Genomic DNA, 22217 nt, shown 5'->3' on the forward strand with positions numbered 1-22217 from the left:
TCACAGATTATAAACAGGGGGATGGGATCACTGTCACCACTTGCCTGACCTCCTACAGCAGATGTCACAGTGCTGCCCTGAATCAGTCCCTGGAGGTAAATATTTTCAGTTATCATTTTCCAATAACTGCAGAACTAACTACAAATTTAATCTGTGGTTTGTAGTATGGTACACATGAACACGCTTTTCTCTGTCACTTTCGCAGACCTTTTAGAAGTGATCAGTAGGCCCCATGAGTTCCTACATATAGCTTGTAACCACTCATCTGGCTTTAGGAAAGCATTAAATCTTGACTTTAAAATTCTCAGTGAAGAAGAATATATGACAAATTTGATATTTCCATGGCTTGCCACACTTCAAAGCATGCCTTTTAATTTTAATCGTGTCTAGACCCAACTTTCACCATGATATGTCCCTCTTTAAATAAACACCAAAGGATTCACAGGGTAATGCACAAAGATCTTAGGGTTTGCTATTTATTCACCATATTGCCCACGTTTTAAGGAGTGGGCATACAACGCATCTGTGCTCCATGTACAAACTGTGTGACACAGGAGCAGCTGCCAGCCAGCAAGTGAAGATGGTGAGGGCTGCAGCTCATTGACTTCCTTGATAACTCATCCCCATGACCTTTCCTGCATCAGTGCTTTCTAGGATTAACAACCTCATCCAGTAACTATAAATGCATTTACTCTTCATGCTCTCTCTGTAGCCAGTGGAAAGAAACTGGAAATACCAGAAAACAATTAATCCCTTCCCAGCACAGATGCCTAAAATCGATAGGTTAAATCGCCCACTGATGACACCCCATCCTCTCTATGACAACCAGAACCTATGAGACTGGCTTATACCAGGCATATCCAGAAGACTCAAATAAGGTGAGGAAGATGCCATGGGCACTGAGTAGACCTGCCACTGGCTGTTTTAAAACATCAACTATGCCGGCGCCCAGCTTTACAGTTCTACCACATCTACACATCTATTTCCATATAACACCATCAATATAAATTAGTCTATTGCTCCCCCAAGATTTCTCTCATCTGCAAAAGTCATGAGTAATGACTGTGATTTCCCCAGGTCACTGTTGAAAACACAAATCAATTCAGGACCAAAAATTAGCCAAAGTGGGGCCCTCCTGCAAATAATCAATTTAATAGTGTTTCCCTTTTTATCAAGCCTGTCATTTAATGCGTCTTGAAAACATTCAGTATGCAAGCCTTTCATTTCATGTGATTTGCATTGAGATACCAAGTAAAATGCTGTATGAAAGCTGTAATTTGATGCTATGCTGTTTGTCAACCAGATTTCCAAGTTAGTATGATGAGATTTTCTAGGTTGAAGGTTGATTAGCAATAATTATATATATTTTTACCTGTATTAATTGAACCTCATATTAACTGTTACACTATTTTACCAGGATCTCAGTCATAATGACAGATTTGTAATCAAATAGGTCATCACACTTACACATCCATATGTCCTTTTAAGCAGTAAACATGATTTACTGTAGATCCTCATAAAGAAATCTTTATAAAATACTCCAAATTCTGCCAGACCTCTGGAACACAGTTTAGCCAGTGCACTGGGACGTTCCCCATGAAGTGAAGCTCCAGTGATCTGCTCTTAAAACTGAGCATAAACCAAACTTCTCGTTTTTTTTACATGAGATTCTATGACATTTCCTGATAAAGATACTTTTTTAGGTTTTAGTGGGTTTAGTGCTTTTCAAAGTGAATTAAGAAGCTGTAGCATCAGCCAGTGTAGCACAGACTCTTTTCACAAAGGCCCACCAGTGCCTGCCAGCCTTGCTGCTCTGTTCCAAAATTCTTCTGATGTACACCTGTACATCAAATGGACAAATCAGGGATTGCTGATACTGGGACTAAAATAATTTCCTGATCATCGACAGAGCAAGGCAAATAACACTGCCTGGATGTTTTCTGACCGGAGTAAAAGACTCAAATCCTTCTGCTGAAAAAATATTTTCAGTTTTAGAGCAAAGACAGCAGCATCCCATGCTTTGCAAAGGGAGGAGGAGAAATGTTTCATGAGAGAATGATAGGAGTTATACACAAATCCTTTTGAGATATATCAAAGCTATGGGTGTTGGAATCCACTTGGCTGTTTTCATCACTGTCTAATTTATGAGGACCCATGCTGTTTTGCTTGAGAGTTCTCTAAGCAACAAGTACACTCAGCAGTACCTCTGCTGCACAAATGGGAACTTCATCTCAAGCACCAGAGTAGTATCTATGCATCAAAAAAAAAAAAAAAAAAAAAAGGTTTTGCACCCTGGTCAGCCTGAGGAAATTCAGATTTGTCTGTATCAAGCCAGGAAGCACATCAATGAACTGTGGGGTGTTTTAGGCCAAAGCTTCCTCCTTATGCATTGAAGCTGATCTGCACATCCAGGGAGACACTGGGGCCAGAAAATGACCAGAAAGTATGAGTTTTATGTAATACGAATTTGTATGGATAAAGATTGACTGCAGGAGGAACAGCCTTGGAAACAGCGCCCTTTCCTGACTGAGTTATATAGAGCTCAGATACTGACAAATGCCTTTTTGCCTTCTGGTAATGGTGATCTAACATTCCTCCTCTCCTTCTTTGGCCACCTCCCAAGGGCTGCCATATGACCCAGGGGAAGCAGCCAGACACCGCAGGGAGCTGAGTCAGAGCCTGAGGGCACCGGGAAGGACTCCTCAATGTGCTGTGCTCAGGGCAGTGGGTACCAATCCTCATCTTGGAAAGAGGCTGCAATCAGAAGAGGGTCAGGTAGCTGGGATCCCACTGACATTTTCTGCAAGCTCCTTGCATTGCACTGGGAAAGAGGCTGACATGTGGACAAGATGAACAGAAGACATCTTCAGAGCTCCTCATCTTCACCTTCCTCTTACTCTGCATCTATTGGATGGTTGGATTGGCCACCTTCCCACCGCCTGCCCACTTCTCCCTGGGCACCTCAAGCACAGGCACACTGTCCACAAAGTGACGCACTATTGGAGCCTTCCCACTGCCTTCCACATGGGAGCTGTGTTAGGTTTGCTGTCAGTTTGGGTGAACATGAAAGGGATAGGAACCACAAATTATGCAGAACAGAATTGCACCCTACTGGTTCCTTAAGACATACAAGATGTTTCAGTTCCATTGTAATACTAGCACACTTCTGGAGAAAATATTTCATACAGCCAGAGGCATGCACTGTGAGTGGCAGGCCTAGTCCCATGCTCCCGAAAACTTCTGCTGTCACCGAGGTGGTGTTTCACGTAGAAGGGTCTGGCAGCCAGTTGCCAATTGTCAGACTGGCTGAGACAGTGCAAAGTGCCGTAAGGAGTAACCTGAGTAGGTAAGGATTTATTAGGGAACAGTGAAAACCCAACTTTTTCCTCTGTCTGCGCTTCACAACATTGTTGTTAATGCAAGGAAAAGGAGTACTAAAATAGCAATGTAATCATGGCCCACTTACAGACCTTTGGTTCAGACCGACTCTTGTCCAGGCCGAAATACAATCAAAGGCAGACTCAACTTATGCAGGGTCTAAATCAGCACGAATTAACCTTTTATTAAAAGCTTCAGACAGTGCTCGGCATGATAGAGGAGCCCATTTGTTCCTCTCAGGAACACGTACTGTTTTCCTTCAACTAACGTTACTCCTGCACACACTTCCACTCTTTGCCTCACTCGTTCTCCTGCCCAACGTCACAGCCCTCCCGCGGGCCCGGGGGTGCCGGGACATCCCGACACTTCCACCCGGCCCGCAGCCGCCGCGCCCAGCAGCGCGGTGACGGCCCGAGTCCCGCTCCCTGCCGCCCCCCTCCTGCCCCGGGGCCGCCCCCCTCCCCGGGGCCGCCTCTCCCCTCGGCGGCTCTGGGCCCGCCGCCCGCTCCCGCCGCCCCACACGCCGGCGGTGCCTGCAGCCGAGCAGAGCGCTGCGCGGGGGCGGTGCGAGGCGCGGAGCACCGCCGCGGCGGCCGCAGTGGAGCGCGGCTCCGCCTGGAGCCGGGTCACGGCGCGGCCGCCGGAGGGGAGGGGGCGGCGGTGCCCGCCGGGGGTTTCTCACCTTGCCGCTGCGGCCGGGCACAGACGCGCGGCGGAGTGTTGAGTGTGGAGGAAGTTTGGGGGAGTAACTCGGCAGCTCTGACTGCTGTTTCGGGTGGGATTTTTATGTGTTCTTTTTTGTTTTATTTTATTTTCTTGCCCGGCTCACAACTCCTTCAGCCGCTCGGGCAGCCCGCACGAGCAGCACACGCGGCGCGGGCGGCAGGCAAAGCCGGGGAGGGGAGCAGCTCGGCGGGCAGAGCCGCGTTTCTTCGCAGAGCCGCGGTCCCGTGCACAGCGGATCCCAATGCAACTGCTCATCCTCCTCCTCCTCTACGCCGTCGTCTGCGCGAACTTTTGCAGCCGTCAGGGCACCACCGCCCCTGCCCAGAGCGGATCTATCAGAGCCCTGCGCTCCTCCAACGTCAGGCGGGATGGTGAGTGTCCCTCTGCCTTCTCCATCCCCGAGGGCTCGGTCTGCGGACGAAGTCCCGAGCGCGCCCCGAGGGCTGCCCGCCCGGAGAGCGGGTGTCCGGGCGGGGGGAGGGAGGTGCAGGCGGAGAGGCGGCTCTGCCCGGCGGCTGCTCCCGAACTCCCCGGGGCAACGTGGAGGACGCGTCCTGGCAGCCCGCCTCGCCCTGACGGCGCGCACGCTGCGCGGGGTGCCCGGCCCGGCCCGAGTGGCTGGCGGCGGCCGTTGGCCCCGGGGCGGTGGGCTCTGGTCGTGGGGCCCGTTCGACAGGAATCGGTGCTCGTTCCTCCTACTGGAGGGTAACCTTGACAGAGGGGCCTGGGCGCGGGGCGGGCTGGGGGTCTGTGGGGCAGTGCTTGCCCCTAGTGCCAGCCACACCGTTGGCAGTGATGTCTGGCGATGGAGGGTGCCAGGGAGGGTGGCTGTCAGCTGTCAGACACTGTGGGCATGGCAGGAGCGATGGTCTCAGGCTTCGTGTTCGAACACGGGCACGTTGCCCTCTGTGAGCTGCCACGGCCTTGGCCGCTGAGGTGCTGCCAAACTGTGGCCCTGTGGTGGATGACTGCAGGGCTGGCAAAGCATTAACACAACTGAAATTTGCCCTTGGAAACCACTTCCTCATGATCTAAGAAGACCAGGTCTTAGGATTTGGGAACGAGAAGAGCCTCTGCCGTGGGAGCAGCAGGTTGTGTTCCAGCTCCATGTCAGAGGATCTGCTCTTGCTTGTTGCAGCATACCTCCTTGCCGGGGGAAATGCAAGATGTTCTCCTGAAAAGGAGCGGAGTTTGGTTCAGTCTTCAAGTTAATGTCTTTCAGTTGCCAGCATTTATATCTTTTGTAAATCCTTTTTAAGAACCCACTTACTTGAGTCATGTCCAAGATTGTACTCTGCATTTGCCAGTGTTTATTTTTCAGCGTGTATACAGTGTGTGCAATGGGTATACAGTTGACTTTGGAAGATGTTTTTGGTTCAGCGTTGGAGCCATATTGAACTTAGTAATCTTTTGTATACCTTTCCTTGTCAGTGCATGGTGGCATAGATGAGGTGAAGAGACTCTTAAAATTGAGATAGCAAAACTGGAAACAAGACAAAATTGCAGTTATTTGGATCTTGGAAACCAGATTTAATCCAATACAAAATGTGTTTGCAATAAAAGTCCACATCCATTATTTCCGTTTCATTCTTTAAAATGGCTGTGCATTTTATCAAGCTTTATGAGTTGTTAGCCTGCCATCTTAACCTTCTCCAAAGAGCTCATTGACTTCAAACTTAAAATGTGTTTTACTGTGACTTTCTCTGTAGAGTCAGTAGAGAAATCCATAATGCTTAATATGAATAAAGTTTTCAGATTATTGGCAGTGTGATGGGTGTTTTGCTCCACAGAAGAAAACTTCCTGTAGGGAAATTTCTTTTTGGAGTGATCGAGAGAGCAAGGCTGTGTGAAATGATTAGCTGAATACTCTTTTCCCAGTTGTGGTCATGTAACTTTGCAATTAAGCTGTATACCCTGAAAGCTGTCTTTTACATCTTGTGGTGACTGAATCTTCTAGGTGCCAGGTGTGGCACCAGGCAGTGGGCTGTTCGGAAATGGCAGATCCCTGAGAAGCTGAGTATCACTCTTGACTGACCCCGCTGTGCTGTATGGATGGTAGCCAGGCTGGTAGCCTATGGACATGAAGAAGTGAGCTGATGCAGACGTCAGACAGCTCTGCAGCCTTTTAGTGGGCGTTATCCATGCAACAAATGGGTAACACAACTTGAAGAAGACTGCATGGAGACCTCCACTTAGACCCTGCCTTGCTCTCTGCTTGCACTTGGGAATTCTATTTTTTCTCCTCAAAGGGCAGTGTATTCTGCCATGGCCAATGGAGCTGGGCATCTGCTCTCAGCATCTGAAGTCAGTCAGCTGCCAGCAGGCCTCATTTTACTCCAGTGAGCCAAACTGTTGCTTGAGTTTGTTGACTAAAGACCTATATTTGTGCCGCCAAAGGTTATGAGCTGTATTCCAGATATTGCACGCATGAGACAAGCTCACAAGCAAAGTGTTTAGACCGTAGTTGGCTGTATGCCACCGAAAGTATTTTTGTCTTTTACAATTTTCAGTGTTTTGTTTTGGTCTGAAGTGCTGATATGGAATTGCATTAAAGACATGTGGGTTGCATTGCTGAGTGAGACAGACAGTATTTTTTGCATTGTAAGTATTTGCAGATATGGTGATATGGAATAGGATCTAAGAGCGCAAAATATGCTGGGAGTAATATGTTCCAACAGTCTCTCTCAAAATGCACAGCAAGTATAAAAACTAATTTAGTATTATGTCCTGAGTTTGATGATCATGATTATTATGTTGTGGAATTAAGAGAGATACTGCAAAGGAAGCCAGATCTGTTTAGCTCTTAAAAAAAATATTCTATCTTGGCATGTCCAAGACCACCTGCACATTTTATTAAAAAAGAAAACAATCCTTTGGATTCCAGTTTTCTTTTACCTCCAAGCAGGATAAACCAGAGGTCCTGAATACACAGAGCTTTAATTTGGAGCCTTGGTCTTGCTTCTGGCCAAAACAAACTTTTTTTATGTGCAAGATTCCAGATTGTCTTTCCTCTTCTAGGTAGAAGAGGTTGATCTGTTTGTAATTGCACTTAGTGCAAACTGAGATTGCTTTAGTAAGAAGTCTGTAGATGAAGGGCAGCACGTACAAGATCAGTCCTAATGATTGCCAAACCTGGACTATACTTCCTGCTGAAGATATTAAAAATATAAATAATCTGCTTACAAGACATCCTCTTGTCCTCGTGCAAGGACAGGCGTTGATGATTCAGCTGTCCAGTGTAGCGCTAATCAATATTTTAAAGCGTTCTGGAGATGCCAACAACATTTACAGCACATGTAATGGTATTTATTTAAAGTCTTTATTAATATCATTATCTGTTAAGTCCTTTGAAATTTGTCAGAATTACACACAGAGGGCTTCGAGATGATACCATTATCCTCTTTACCACAGTTTACCAGTTGCGGTATGCATATAATTCTACCTAATCACAAGAAGTCTGATATTTTGGTTGTTTATGTGTACTTAGAGATGAAAAGTGGAGATGAAAAGTGCTAAATAATGATTACCGTATGGTTTCCAGATGAAACATCAGTTGTTCGCTGTTATCTGTTGTGAGCAAGCATCTGTATGAACACTCAGTCTAAGAAAGTATGCCTAATCTGTGTACTCATACTAAGCATTGTTATGCATATTTTCAACTTTAAAATCCAAACTTTAAATAAAAGACATAGTGTCAGATCATTTTCGTATGTAAACAACTGGAAGCCATGGAATCAGTATCTCCTGAAGTGGATTTGAAAATCCGTAACATCAGACAACTTAAGTTTTTCTGAGGTTTTGTGATTTTTATTTTGAATTGAAAAATTAGGAGCTTTCAAGCCATAGATTGCTTGTGTGCCGAAGAAATGTAGAGAAAAGTTATATTTTGCCACCCTGGAGAAATGGCAGTGGTTTTTGGCTGTCCAAAGGGGTATGTGCCACTAATTCTACCCTCCACTTCCCTATGTTATGTGTAAGCACAGGGAAAAGCATTTGACAATTTGAGCTGAGTTCTCTCACCAGATAGATGTTAAGTATCTGCTCTCAGGAGAAGAAATGAATGAATCTTTTTAAATACTAATTAAGAATGGCTCTTGTATCACTAGTGATGTAGGAACCACAGCTTTGGAATACGTTTATTGAATTCTTCTGTAGTATAGAATACAAAAAACATTGTATATGTATTCTTTTTGTAGCAGAATCTGCTAACATAAAATTGTGTCGACTGCAAAATAACTAAAATACTTTTCAAGCTTCATCAGATTACCAAAAATTAAAATAAAAATTGTAATTTGCCTATAGTAACGCAATTTGTTCTTTGATTGTTTAACTTTAATGATGTCTCTTATCTGTAGAGTTAACTGTCTGGACTGAAGAGTACCAAAGAGTATTACATGAGAATTGTGACTGACTCATCAGCAAGCAGTTTGGAGGAGTTCTCCAGTTGTACACTGAAGTGTATTTTATCAGGTAGATGGATGTAGTGGAAGTTGCTTCACTTACAACTCTCCAGCCGGTCTCCTAACAGTTCTAGCTTCTCTTTAATACATTTATTTCTATGAAACTTAATTAGGCCAGATAATTATTGAAGGGCTTACAGAGAGAACTCGATAATTGTGTTGCTTTGATCCCTAGAAATGAAACACTGCTAAAATTGTGAAAATAATGTTTTCTAACTATGATCCCATGGAGATATATTTTGTAAAGCACCTAGGAATAGGAATAAATAGGAAACTCATGGGGAATCATGAGTGCAGCAACATCAGTAACATTCTTCATGTTTTTAACTCTGTGGATGTATGTAATCCATTAAGGACTGGAGGCTGCATCCTACAGGACTCTATGATAGCAAAGCTTGAATAGCTTATATGAGACTGTGGCTGTGTGGCTGTGTGCAGTTAAACTAACTGCGTCTTATGAAGCAAGACTACAACTATTCGCAGAATCTGTAAAATATTCTGTTAAAATAAGAACATATACATGCAATGCTTACGTATCATAGGCATATTATGTGTATGTATACACAAATGTATCTTGTACCTTTTATATACTGTATAGTATATCTGCACATACGTAATATGTAGGTCAGATGACACAAGGAGGGAGCACGCAATGTAATTGGTTACCAAATTAGCATTATAAATTTAAATATATTGTACCCAGGAACCTTTTTAGAAAAAAATCCCACTCAGGTTTTCATGTGACTTTCCAGAGTCCCGGTTGAACAATACATTGCTGGACAGAAATTTCAGCCAAACCATTCTGTGTAGTTAAGGTTCTCTTTGCATGCAGTCACTAGCCATATCATCTATGGAGTTTGAGCTGAAACCAACAGTTATTTTTAAAGGTGTTTATCTACTGTCCAGGCTGCAAGTGGAAGTTCTGAAGTTCTTTACATGCTATTTTTTTTATTAATTAAGGAGAAATTTATAGGGAAAGGGATTGTCAAAGGCAGAAGTTCTTTCAACAAAAATAATGTACAAATTCACTATGTTACATTTCTGTCACTCCTTCCTTAGACAAGATATAAATATTACTTAAAAAGAACAGATCTACAAAATATGTATTATTTGTACAGCAAGAAGCCCATTTGGCAAATCGTAAGTGAGCAGGACAGGGAATGGCTTTCATTTTATAATTCTAATAATAGCATCTATACAAAAGGTGCAGCAGAAGTCTGAATGTTTTATGCTCCAGACTTTTCATATGAATCATCTTCCCTTATATTAAAATATATCTACATCAAATTATGGGCTTATTTCTTCAAAAAGGAATATCTCACAAGTCTGGTTTGAACGCAGGAAAAGCAGGCACCTGCCTGAGGTACCAGAGTCCAAAACATCTGATAACGTCCAGCTCCTTGGTGCTCTGGAGGCAACAGTGGTGACCTCTGCAGTTCCCTTCCAGCCTCAGTCATTCTGTAATTTTGTAGTGGGCTGAGGAGGAGTGGAATATGCCCTCCCCCAGAAGCAGCAGCTGCTTGGCCCATCTGTTCTGTCCCCTCTCCCTTTTCCCCGCTCCTACCCTTTTCTTCATGCACAGCAGCAGCAGGTGAGTGACACACCTTGTTCTCCCACAGCTCTGTGCCCAGCTGTGTCCCTTCTCCTTGCCTTCCTTTCCTTGTGTAGCAATGTTCAGTTTTGCCTACCCAGCTAAGAAACCCTGAGGTGCCCGTCAGCTGTCAGTAGCATGTTCCCAGCTCTTGGGAGGGACTGTCTGCCTCTGCCTGCTCTGGAATCTATGGGCCTAGAGGTTTGCCAGTTAAAATAAATTAAATGAGTCCTAAGAGATATCATGAAGGTTCTGTGTTTGCATTCTCTGTAGTAAAAATTGGGCCACCAGTGCAGGAAATTTTAGAAGTATTCCTTTTTGTTAGTTGATTCAAACTGTATCCAAAGATTGCCTGGAAAAAGCTGCTGATTATATTTAAGAGGGTGATTACATTATACCACATTTTGGATAAAATAGGCCATGTATATAACTGCTTCTGGTGAGGATCTCTTGGCTGATGGATTGGAATGGGTTAGGTGCCTTGGCAGTTTATTTCAAATCAATCTCCTGTTTACAAAGCTAAGGAAGCGTCCTGTTTACAGTGTCAAACTGGATAGGTTTTCTTCTGGGAGTGTGGCTTTGGCTCTAGTATTTTTGGTAGTGAATAAATCCTACATGATCTCAAGCTTCCTATTGTACTTGAGTAATCTTCAGTTTCATGCTTCCTTTTTGATCTGTGTCCCACGCTGTGAAGGCCAACATCCCTAATTTCTGCTTTGGCAGTCAGAGCTGTGCGTATTTGGAGTTGGGGCAGGAGGACACAATTCTACCTTCTGTGCGAACTTCCTGCCAATGTATTTTAGCCCCGCTGTGCATTGGGACTTGCTGTTGTTAAAACTCCATAAAAATATTTTCTGGTCCACAAAGAAGTTGAAAAATAGCAGGCTTGACCTTCATTGCGCTGAAATCAATGGCAAAACTTCCATCAGCTCTTACTGTGGAGGGGTCTGGCTCACACTTTATATGAATGAATGCAGGATAAAGGAAAAGGCTGAGGAATTCAGTTATGGGTTTGGTATGTAGGCACATTTTACAATGGGTTCACCATGTCCGGCTAGTTTTTCTCCTGTACTCGCGATCTCTCATGTGTCATCCACAGGATATCCTACAAGAGACTTGATCTGTCACACATTTCTAAACAAGACTTTAAGGAAACCTGTCGGTATTTTAAAGCGACTTGTATTGTTTCTGTTTGTTTTCTTGTTGGTTTTTTTTTTCTTTAGTTTAAAGAGGCTCAAAGTGTAATATGCGTGGGTTTTTGTTATTGTTTTCTTGGATAAGTTACAGATGATTTTTCTCATAGCTGCATGTGTTTATAATCTGATGTGACTCACAATAAAAGTGTATTGAGGATGAAGCAGCAGCCCAGAGTAGTTAGAGAGGAATAAAAATAGGAATAAAAATAGGTACAGAGAATGTTGATAGCCAGATGTACTGTGGAATTTGGAAGCTGTTTCTGTACCCTTGTGGTCTTAATTTTTCAACTAGGAATTTGCTAGAACGAGAAATACTTTGCTTCAGCAGATGAGTGACAGCAGTGCTGTGTGAAAACGGCGAGTAAATGGTAATAATGCCTTTAGATTCTTTGTGGAAATGAACCAACGCAGCTTCTTAATCACAGTGTCTCAGTAGGGACAAGCACTGATAGGAGTGATTTCACTAACACATCAAAATGTCAGTAAAAGGCTTTAAACCTCATCACAGAAGCCTACAGAGAATTTGCTGCTTTGAAATCAGTAGAAAACCCCGACGTTACTGCACTCTGGTTTCTTTTCCTAGATCAGGTTGTAGGCCTGTGCTCTTGCTGCTTTGACTTTCACAGTGCTGTCTTGCTGCTGCGGTTGGAGACTAAAGCACTGCACACTTCACTCATGAGAGGAAGGCAGAAAGTTACTTATTGGTACACAATAGATGTAAGATGGTAATTTGAACACGAACGATGACAGCAACTTAACAGAATTCGAAATGGCTAGGTACCCTTGATTATTTGCTACATAGAGGGTGGAGGGTGCATAATGAATCTAAGATCAAATCTTAGCAAAGCTAGTATAGCTTAAAACAGTAAATCACTTACCAAGGATCTGTCGGCAGGGCGTCACTATGTCCTGGGTGAATCTCTGCGTGGGCGTTAAGTAACCTCGAGAGGTGCTCCTACTCAAGGAGGGATTCTGGTGTGCAGCCAACTGCTTGCAAGAAGAACTCTCAGAGGTGTTCTTAGGCTGCTTGCTGTTTATGCGGTAAGATGATTGATTTGTACAACTTAGCATTAGATCTGTTGAACTAGATGTCTGTTATCAGCTCTCTGAGCGCCCGGTTTGATACAAAATGGTGATCCTTAACTGTCTCCAGTAAAACCTTGATGGTTATTAGTGCCAAGGACAAGGGCTTTTGCATCTCATTGTATGCACTCAGCCTTGGGAAAAACGACCAGGCCAGATGAGGGGGCAAGGAATGCACTGTCACTCTTAAGTTGCTCTTAAGGAGTGCTGAGTGACCTTCATGCTGAAGCCAGCATGGGATTCTGGTTTGCCTCATTTCTATCCATTCTGTGTGACCTGGGTTCCTAGTTCCCTGTGCCTGTGTGTGTCACAGCTGTTCTGGTTGTGTGCTGTGTAGTCCTAAACTGGCGCAGATGTGTTCCTTCTATCCTTACCACAGCAGGGAGCAGCTCTTGCCAGGATAGAGTTGGTTTTATTTTTGTTTGTAATTAACATTTATCATGCAGAAGAACTTGATGACATTATATGTATTTCTCACCATTTTCCATTGCGCATTAGATCCTGCAAAGTGGCAGCCAAAGTTAATTTCTAAGCAAGAGGTAAAATTCTTACATCATATGGTAATGGTCTGGCTGCTCCTACTGTAAATGTTATCTCCTTTGATGTAAGTGAATGTGAACCTCCAGAGCCAGTTCCTTGACATCTACTGTACAATGCCCTCAGAGTACCTTGTGTGTTGCCTCTGAGAAATGGGTGCTACAGGGGAGCTTTCTGACAACTACGCTTTGCAACACACTTGAACGATGCCAAGGTGTCCTGCATCTGTCCTTGGACCCTTACAGCAGGGTCAGGCTGTGGTGTTGAACGTACAGCCTGCCTCCCAGTGGTTTTGAGGACACATGACAACATGGAAACAAGCAACTATCCCAGGAAAGAAACTTGCTCTCACTGCAGGGGACCCTCATGCAACATCCAGTGCAGATCCTGAGGACCGTTCCCAAACGTGTGTCATTCCTGTCGTGGCATCCCTGAGGAGGATGCACAGTGGACCAGCACAGCTCTTCAGCCTGCTCTTTCTCCAGTCCCTTACGTGATCCCAGCACACGTGAAATGAGGACCCATCAGTGAGCAGCCCTCATGCATTTGCCACCATTTTTGCCTCTGGCAGTAACACTATGGCTAACACCTCGTGCTCACTGTAGGGGCTGAACCCCTTGGAAAGGCAAAAGGATCAACCCCAGCACTCACCACACGTGGGCAAAGATTGGAGAACCTTACTAGGGTGTGGTAGTCCTTAAAATGCTACAGCCTTGCTGCCACTGCTCTCCTGTTCGCTGTCATCCTCAGAGATGCCACCCTTGTTGCAGACTCAGAGCTGTGTGATGTGCTGAGGACCCATGGATAGCTGTTTCGGAGAGCAGAGAATCATGTGAAGCAACTATATTATGGCCTGCGTAAAAGTCAAATATCTTATCTTGCAAGTTTGCCTGAAAATGACTTCCATGGAATGGAAATAAAATGGCAGCCTCCCCTCCAAAGAAACAAAATGGGGAAATCCTGCTTTTTGCATCTTTTAGTGCTTCTTGGGTTTGGTTTCACTCAATACCTAAGAAAACAGGCAAAGGCCATGAGAAAATAATAATAACATACATAATGATATGTTGGGTTAGATTTGTGGATTGTTTTGGTGGTGGTTTTTTGTTTTTGTTTTTGTTTTTTTTTTAATTTTAAAGGCTTTTTTGACAGTAGATGCAGGGAGGGTATTTTTAAAGCTTGCCGGTACTGCCTTTTATTTTTGTATAAGGATCTTGTGTCAGGATTTCTCTCAACAGCCTATGGCAGTGCTGTTTCCTGATGCTACCATTATTTTTGTGCTATCACCAACTCTGGCAGGACTTAAAGTCAAGTCTTGTCAAGTAGATTGCTTTTCAGCTTACCTTAGGCAAGCCATTAGTCAAAATATTGACTGAGTAGAAAAGTGTCACTTGTTTTTCTTATCAGAAGAGAGACAGAATATTTTTCCATATATGCTTTTGCAGCAAAGTAATTACAAATTAAGTACATGTCACTGTAGTTTTGACAGTGTATTTCTAGCACTTCATGTTCAAAAAGGCCTTCAAAATGATTGGCTAAACAGGAACAGAAATACCCAGAGCTGCCTTACTTATTTCTTCCTAAAGATGACAGCCAACCTGGTAGCCTAATGGGGCTTCTGTTTCTGTTCTGCTGACGTGATTAGGAGAGAACCATTTCCTGTGCTTACTTGTTGTAAGTAAGTATCATTTACATAATCACAGAGCGAACTGGCAGGGACCTCTGGGTCTGTCTGGCCCAAGCCCTGCTCCAGCAGGGACACCCAGAGCAGGGTGCCCAGGGCCACGTCCAGGTGCCTTTGGAAGATCCCCAAGGAGGAGACCCCACAGCCTCTGGGCAGCCTGTGCCAGTGCTCTGTCACCTGCACAGCACAGCAGTGCTCCTGGTGTTCAGAAGGAACCTCCTGTGTTTCAGTTTGTGCCCATTGCCTCTTTTCCTGGCACTGGGCACCACTGAAAAGAGCCTGGCTCCATCCCCTTCACCCTTCCTTCAGATCCTGTTTTTCATTACTGACATTGAGACACAGCAAAAGAAAATTGAGAATTTCCTCAGTTCTGGGAGTTGAAGATTTTTACTACCTGTCCAATCACCAGATTTACTATATTGAAAACAAAGCACTGCCCTCACTAATCTTACTAATCTTTAGCTGAATGTTTGCCCTTATAATAATGCAAAGGAAAGCAACCAGAAAAAAAGGACGAAGATCTTAGCAACAGACATGTTTTCATTCCAGTTTTTAAAAAGACAAAAAAAAATTCTCAGCATGACTAAACATATAGTATTAACCTCAGACATTTAAAAAACAGAATTTGAAGTCCCTTTAGGTGAGAAGTGGGGTTGATTTTGCAACATTTTGAGGTGCATGGGATAAAGAATTTGGATAGTATGTTAAGGATCCTTTCTGCCTGTCTTCAAACTACCTCATCTGTGTCATGCTGATGTTCCAGCCCGTGTGGGCCAGCAGAACTGTGGCAGCAAGCAGTCTGATGCCTCACCACGCCAGCCTTTCTGCAGTTCCTCCATGAGGTACTGCCATTTTTGTTAAGAGGAACAGATGATGTTCTTTGGTCTCCTTATTCCCCACCGAGCAGTGTGGGACCGGCAGTCTTCTCCCTCCTTGAGTGAGGCACATCTGTGTTGTTTTGTGTCCCTGTGTATTATTTTCAGTTCCCATGGAAGATCAACGCTAGGTATAGACCCTTTCCTTACCTTACGTCCAAGATCTGCAATAATGCAATTCTAATTATTGTGTGATTGCGCTCCATTTGTACAAAAGTAATTTACTGTAACTGTGACCTTACTAGTGCAGCGTGATTTCAGCTGCTGTTCACCTCTCACTAATGAATAGTAAATAAAATGCTGATCTGTTTTTCAACTTTTCTGATGCAAAAGTTCAGGTGGCTTAATTAGCACCTAATTTCTCCATTATACTGAATCTTTCTCCTAATAGTGAAATTTTTAGGCATCTCTGCTGAGGGGCACTGAACTTTGATGAAGCTGTTAATGTAGTTGAGTGAGATCCACATTTCCAGTATGAACAGGTATTTCTAGATCCACATGTTAGGGATTCATATTTGACATTTAGTATTGAAGAGAAGGAACAGAACTGTCTAACCTACGTATAAAATAGTTATGGCTTTTCTCCCTTGTGGTTGGCAGAGGAGAAAGGAGTATTACAGAAAATGTGAGAAGCAGTGTCTTTGTTTGCCTTTCCCTAACTCTGGTAGCTGGAGACCATTCTGTATGCAAAGAAAGTCTGTTGAGGAATCTTGGGAGAAAACAGTTTTTGGTATTGTGTCTCATAAATCTGTTGGGATCATTCAGTCAGCATGGAGGCAGCTGCTGATACCATCTAATTTTAAGCATGTGAATTAGTAGTTATTCTTTTATAGGATTTATTACTGTCTGGTGATGACTGTCTCTCCCTCTGCTTGTTCTGGCACCCTCCAAACTAAAATAATTAACACACTTCAGTCAGCCTCAGTTGTCCTCCCCTTGGGGAAATTCAACAAGTCCAGTGTCTTCTTTGGAGAGATTTCTGGTGTCCAGGGCTTCCAAGGATCCAGTCTGGGGACCTTATCATATTTTGTCACCTTCTCCTCCATCCTGTTTTTCTAGGAGAGAATTAATGGTGCTTCCTGGCCTGTGACAATGTGAATGTGTAGCAGTTAGTCCATTTATGGAAGGGTAATAAAATATTGTGCAGAATTACTTGGTTCTAGTATAAATATTCTGTGTTCCCACAGAATATTGTAAAGATAATATGTAGCCTGTATGCTGTTTGATTGGTATTTTGTTTGTTAAGCTCTTCCTGCCAGAATAATTTCAAAATAAAAATAATTCCATTCCCCTCTGTTTTGAAAACAAACAGACACCTTGCTATGGACTAAATGACACCGTAAACCAGTAGGAAGGTTCCTATGTCACCATGGTTAGGACTTCTCTCAAGCAAGTGCAAAGCATTACATGTTCATTTATTTCCACTCCCCATGCCTAATATGTGTGGGAAATAAGCAGATGTTATCTCTAAGTATCTAACTCCAAATTCAGGAGTCCAAATGCTACATTTTTTGTTTACTCTACAACTTCCAGTACAAACTTTGTGCAGTATTTTTTATTGTTCTGATCGGCATACGTAAGTCACTCTGAAAGCAATGCCTCCTATTTCCATGGAAACGACAACAGATACGAAGAACACAGTAATGCTGTTTGACAAAGCAAACTCTCAGCTACAAAACACTATTTTTCAACATAGTCACCACCATGAGCTGTGCATTTTCACCAGTGATGAACAAAAGCCTGCATGCCATGCTCATAAAAGTCAGTGCTGGCGAAGGTCACCACTGTCACTGTCACCATGACTGAAACGCACCACCCACCACCTCACTGTGCTGTCATCCACTGTTTGGTCTCCATAAACATCCAGCAAGTGTCAGTGAATGTCAGTGGGTGGCATTTTTTCCGTATGGAGGAATTCCATTCTATGCCTTTGCTTTATCCACACTTCCATGTCAGACACCATTTTGTCTAACTGGCCCTCTGCTGCCATCTGTCGCACAGCAACAAAATGGAACGGCATGTTGGTGGGAAGGTTCAACCTCTACTGCCATAACACCAACATTCACCTCTGACATCACCGGCCAATATTATAAAATAGGAGGCATTTCTTTCGGAGCAGCCCTCATAGAAAAGCAGGTCATGCTTTTCTGCTTCTAGAGTTTTACAGCTGTCTGGACATAAAACTTTTATATGACAATAATAAATGTGTTGTTCTCAGCTATAATCAAGCCTTATGTGTCAGTTAAAATCTTTTAAAACCGGTGTTTGGAAGAATTGATGTCATGTGATCTTTATAAAATTAATGGCATTGTGGAGGTCTATCTACCTTTTGAATTGTTTACATCTGTTCACTGAAAATGAAGGCTATTTGGTCTGCCACGTTATAGAGACCATTTTGCATGGATTTTATGCAGTCTGCATATTTCTCTTCATGTTTGCTTTTCAAGGGAGTTTTTCTTTAAATGTAGGCCTTGATTATGTGATAAAAAAAACATTGTTAATTAAAACATGCTTTCTAGTTTGAGGAAGAAATACATTTAAAATTATGACCTCCTATTTGAAGAAGTGAATAAACTGCAGTGTATTTAAAGCTATAATGTGTGGCATTAGATAACTAGAAATTCTACCACTGGAAGTATTGCTGTTTTCTTAATTACGCATGGAATTGGAAAGCTGTGTTTATCTTCTGAGGTCATCTCAAGTTTTGCAACTATATCTCATTAACTACCTATATTTTCTGTATTTACAGTGGATTGAGTACTGGTGTTGGCATTTTTTCAATACCCGAGGTTTACATTGTTGCTGTACAGAAATTTCACTGACATTACTCATGGTTTCAGTTTTCCTGGCAAATGTAGAGTGAATATTCTTTTTTCATTTCTCATAATTCACTCACATTTGAGAAATGAGTTTGGGCTTGAAAACGAATTAAAAAACCCCACAACAACAGAACTGAAATGGGAATGCTCATTTTCTCTTTTAGTCCATAACTACTAAGCAGGAACTACTGACTGTAAGAATTTTAAGTGGATGAAGTCAGCAATGCAGAGAAAAACACAAAAAATACAGATAGGGACATACCTGCACGGATGGTTTCAGAACTATTTTAATTTTCAGTTCATTTTGTTTTGAGGTCCATGACTCTTTTTGTAAATGTGGGCTCTGTTGTGTAAATAGGAGCAGTGGCAGTTCACTAATAGGCAGTATTTCCTTTGTTTACTTAGTCAGACTTGAATGCAAAACATGTTATGGTTGTTCTTTTTCTGATGATTTCAACACAATTAAGGTAATTTTATTTAACTAAGAGCTATTTAAAATTCTGGGATTTGCACAGTTTAATTGAATTCTGATTTCTATCCAAATGCAGCTGGATGCAAACCACAGTCAAAATAATAATTTTCATTATTATAAATTTGTCATCTTAAAAATCATAAAACTCAGAGTATGTCACAGATATATGGTGAGACAAAGTAGCTTTAAATATTACTAGATATACATCAGCTTCCTAGGGAGCAGACAGAATTACTGTATCTTCTGCTAAGTTATATTTAATTTCAGACAAATATTTTCTTAATGTTTGTATCTTTAAACATTCTTCTAAAACAAGCAAGCCAAAAAAGTAGAAATGAAAACTCAGATTAAAATTAAAAATACATATCTGACTTCCCCATTGGCAGCTTTAAATCCAGCTGCAATCTGAGATGTGAATCAGTCCATATTTCCACCGCCACAGCAGAGCAGCAGACACGCAGTGCAGTCAGTTTATTGGGTTCTGGCTGCAAGCCTGTATGAAAATATGAGTGCTCGCGTGCATGTTGGCCTTGTGTTTAAGAGATTTATACACGTTTACATTCAGATTCTTTCTGCTTTCCTGTGTACTTCCATGAGGCAGAAATATAGCTCATAGAGAAAACCATCTCAGCAAATTTTGGTTGTCTAAAAAACTGGGTGTCTTTTAAGCTTCCCTTGTAATTGAGGGGGAGAGAAGAGCACCTGCAGAGAACTGTTCATCCTGAATGTTTTAGATGACCGTCTTCAAGCAAGATGAATCACCTGCTTGCACATTCTTTTATCACCCAGCACAGAGCAAGTCCAAGCAACTAGGTCACCAGCACAGCAAGCTCAGAGGAGAACCTGAAAATATGCCAGCCTTTATCACAAACTGAGAAATTGAAGTATTATTATAACTCTTCAAAATGTTGCATCTTTAGGATAAGATTAAAGATTTCTTGAGTGATGAACAATGGCATTTTCCTGGTTATTTCTGACTAGCAGGTGGATAGCAGTGCATCACTCCGGGAGTGTGATCTTCAAGAAATACCTTCACTACCACTACGTTTGGATAAAATGGGGAGGGTTTGCACTAATCTTGCAACAAGAGAAGATTTAAGAATAGATTTTCTTTCCCTGTTTTCAAAAACATGGCCATTTATTAAATAGACTTATACAGCATATATTTGTACAAGATCTTATGTTAGTATTTTTTTCATATGTACAGCAGTCAACTGAGTTCAGTATTTATTGCTGCTGATGGCCAGGTTAGACCTCATGCTGACATAAGGTTCTGACTCATGGAAGATTTGCAGCAGTTTCTGGCAAGAGCTGGGATCACAGCTCTTGGTGATGCCTGTTGACTGGAGCACCTCCCCTATGGGGACAGGCAGAGAGAGTTGAGGCTCTTTAGCCTGGAGAAGAGAAGGCTCCGGGGGGACCTTCTAGCAGCCTTCCAGTACCTGAAGGGGACCTACAGGAAAGTTGGGGAGGGACTTTCTACAGGGCTTGTAGCAACAGAATGAGGGGAAATGGCTTTAAACTGGAAGAGGGTAGATTTAGACTAGATATTAGGAAGAAATTCTTTACTATGAGGGTGGTGAGACACTGGAACAGATTGCCCAGAGAGGTTGTGGATGCCCCCTCCCTGGAAGCATTCAAGGTCAGGCTGGATGGGGCTGTGAGCAGCCTGGTCTAGAGGGAGGTGTCCCTGCCTATAGCAGGAGGCTTGGAACTGTATGATCTTGAAGGTCCCTTCCAACGCAAACCATTCTATGTTTTTATGAGTTTGTGATTCATTGAAGTACAGTTTTGAGAGCTGAGCCTGAGCTGTAAGTACTGGAGGGGTGTGTGTGTGTTGAGGGGGTGAATGCTGGCTCCCAGAATGTAGGGCATTGTTAATCTTCTTGTAGCAGCATCCCTGTGAACATAACTGAGTATGGGCAAGTTGTATGAACATGTAAGTGCAAATATGAATCTACGCTTTATGGGCCCTTTACCTTTTTTACTGCCTGAATGTGGTTGTATTTGTTTCATGGTGTGTAACTGAAGACTCTGCCCCTTTCCTCTTTTTCCCTCAACCAGACTGAACCCACTGGAACATAACAGAGTCAGAGACCTGTGCCTGCAGATTTGTTCCCTGGGCCTGCTACAGCCCACCTGGTCACAGCTCAGGGTTTGTTCATAGCATGAGATAGTAAAGACGTGCAGAGGAGGAGCTGGGCAGAACCAATCCCTCTGGCTTTTTTCAGTTACTGACCTTTTAAAAATGTAATCTTGGGCAGCGATTGTTCTTGGCCTCATGCAAAAAAGATGTACATGTGAAGCATGTACAGGGTTTATAAACTCTGTTCATCGTAGTGAGAATTAGTCTTTGTTCAGCATTTCCCTGGTGACATAGAAGACAGGCAAGACTGTGTAGTAGCTTAGCAAAAGGCATGGAGGATAGTTGTAATTTGGATGTGCCGCTGTAGCTCATGGGGCCACTGACTTCCACATATGTTCCAGTACCTTTAACTGTGGAATGTCATACATGGCTTTCTACCACTCATGTGTTGTAAGATACCATTTCCCCTTGTTGGTTGGCAGATCTAAAAGGAAGGAAAAAGTAAGTAATCCCACACATATTTGTAATTTGTTTTAAAATGCGTTTTCTCGTTTAAAATAAACCTATCTAAATACAGATATAAAATGTCCAAATTGTACTGTGTTAAGGCTTAAGCTTTATTTAGTTTATTGAATTCAAATAAAATGTAATTCTTTGAACAGCAGAAGTAATGCAGCCTGATCTCGTAGGGCTTTGTACCTCACTGGTAGGCTGTGCTGTGCAACGTGAGCTGTATTCAAAGCTTCCCAGTGTTAAGGCATAGAGTAACCTTCTCCCTCTGAATTGCCTGCTGACCAGTGAGGATAAAGCTCACGCTGCTCCTCTTTTCCCAGGGAGGCATTAATATCCCTCCTTTTTCCTGCCTGTCTTCAGCAAAGTAACAGAAATGTAATACCTTTGAGGCTTTTATCCTCAGTTTAGCCAACAGATTCAATAGTTATTAGGAAACCTCACAAACAGGAACATAAGCATAGAACAAACTCACACTGGTGATGTTATTGTGTGTTTAAGTGCTAAAAAAAAGATTTTGTTTATACCTAGAAGTCCATTTATGGAAGTTCAGCAACAAGAAATCAGGCCTGAGCACTAGTCCCAGTGGAGGGCATGGTAAAGCTAGCAGCTATTTCAATAGAAACAGTGTATTGAGAGCTAGCAGAAATTCCCATTGAGTCATCTTTTTATTTCTCAGAGAGTTACAAGTATTTCAAATAGAATTTAAAACTGTAGAGGAAGAAATGTAGAGTCATAGGAAGAAGAGTAATCTTGAAAATGGTACAGGTTGAGAGAAATTAATGAAAGGAGGAGTCTAGAGT

The 22217-nt window shown here is 42.7% G+C and overlaps 1 protein-coding gene across 4 annotated transcripts in view; it reads left to right on the forward strand.

The window, feature by feature from the left end:
• Positions 3920–22217, forward strand: part of PDGFD (platelet derived growth factor D) — a 145068-nt gene continuing 126770 nt past the window's right edge. Inside the window, exon 1 of one of the 4 annotated variants that reach the window (XM_021380804.1) lies at positions 3920–4475. In XM_021380804.1, coding sequence (XP_021236479.1) covers positions 4346–4475 — 130 coding nt within the window. In that variant the 5' untranslated portion in view covers positions 3920–4345. The remainder of the gene's footprint in view (positions 4476–22217) is intronic. The other 3 variants (XM_021380796.1, XM_021380819.1, XM_021380813.1) reach the window with 3 other exon arrangements.

Source organism: Numida meleagris, chromosome 1, assembly GCF_002078875.1.
Source record: "Numida meleagris isolate 19003 breed g44 Domestic line chromosome 1, NumMel1.0, whole genome shotgun sequence".
Classification (NCBI taxonomy): domain Eukaryota; kingdom Metazoa; phylum Chordata; class Aves; order Galliformes; family Numididae; genus Numida; species Numida meleagris.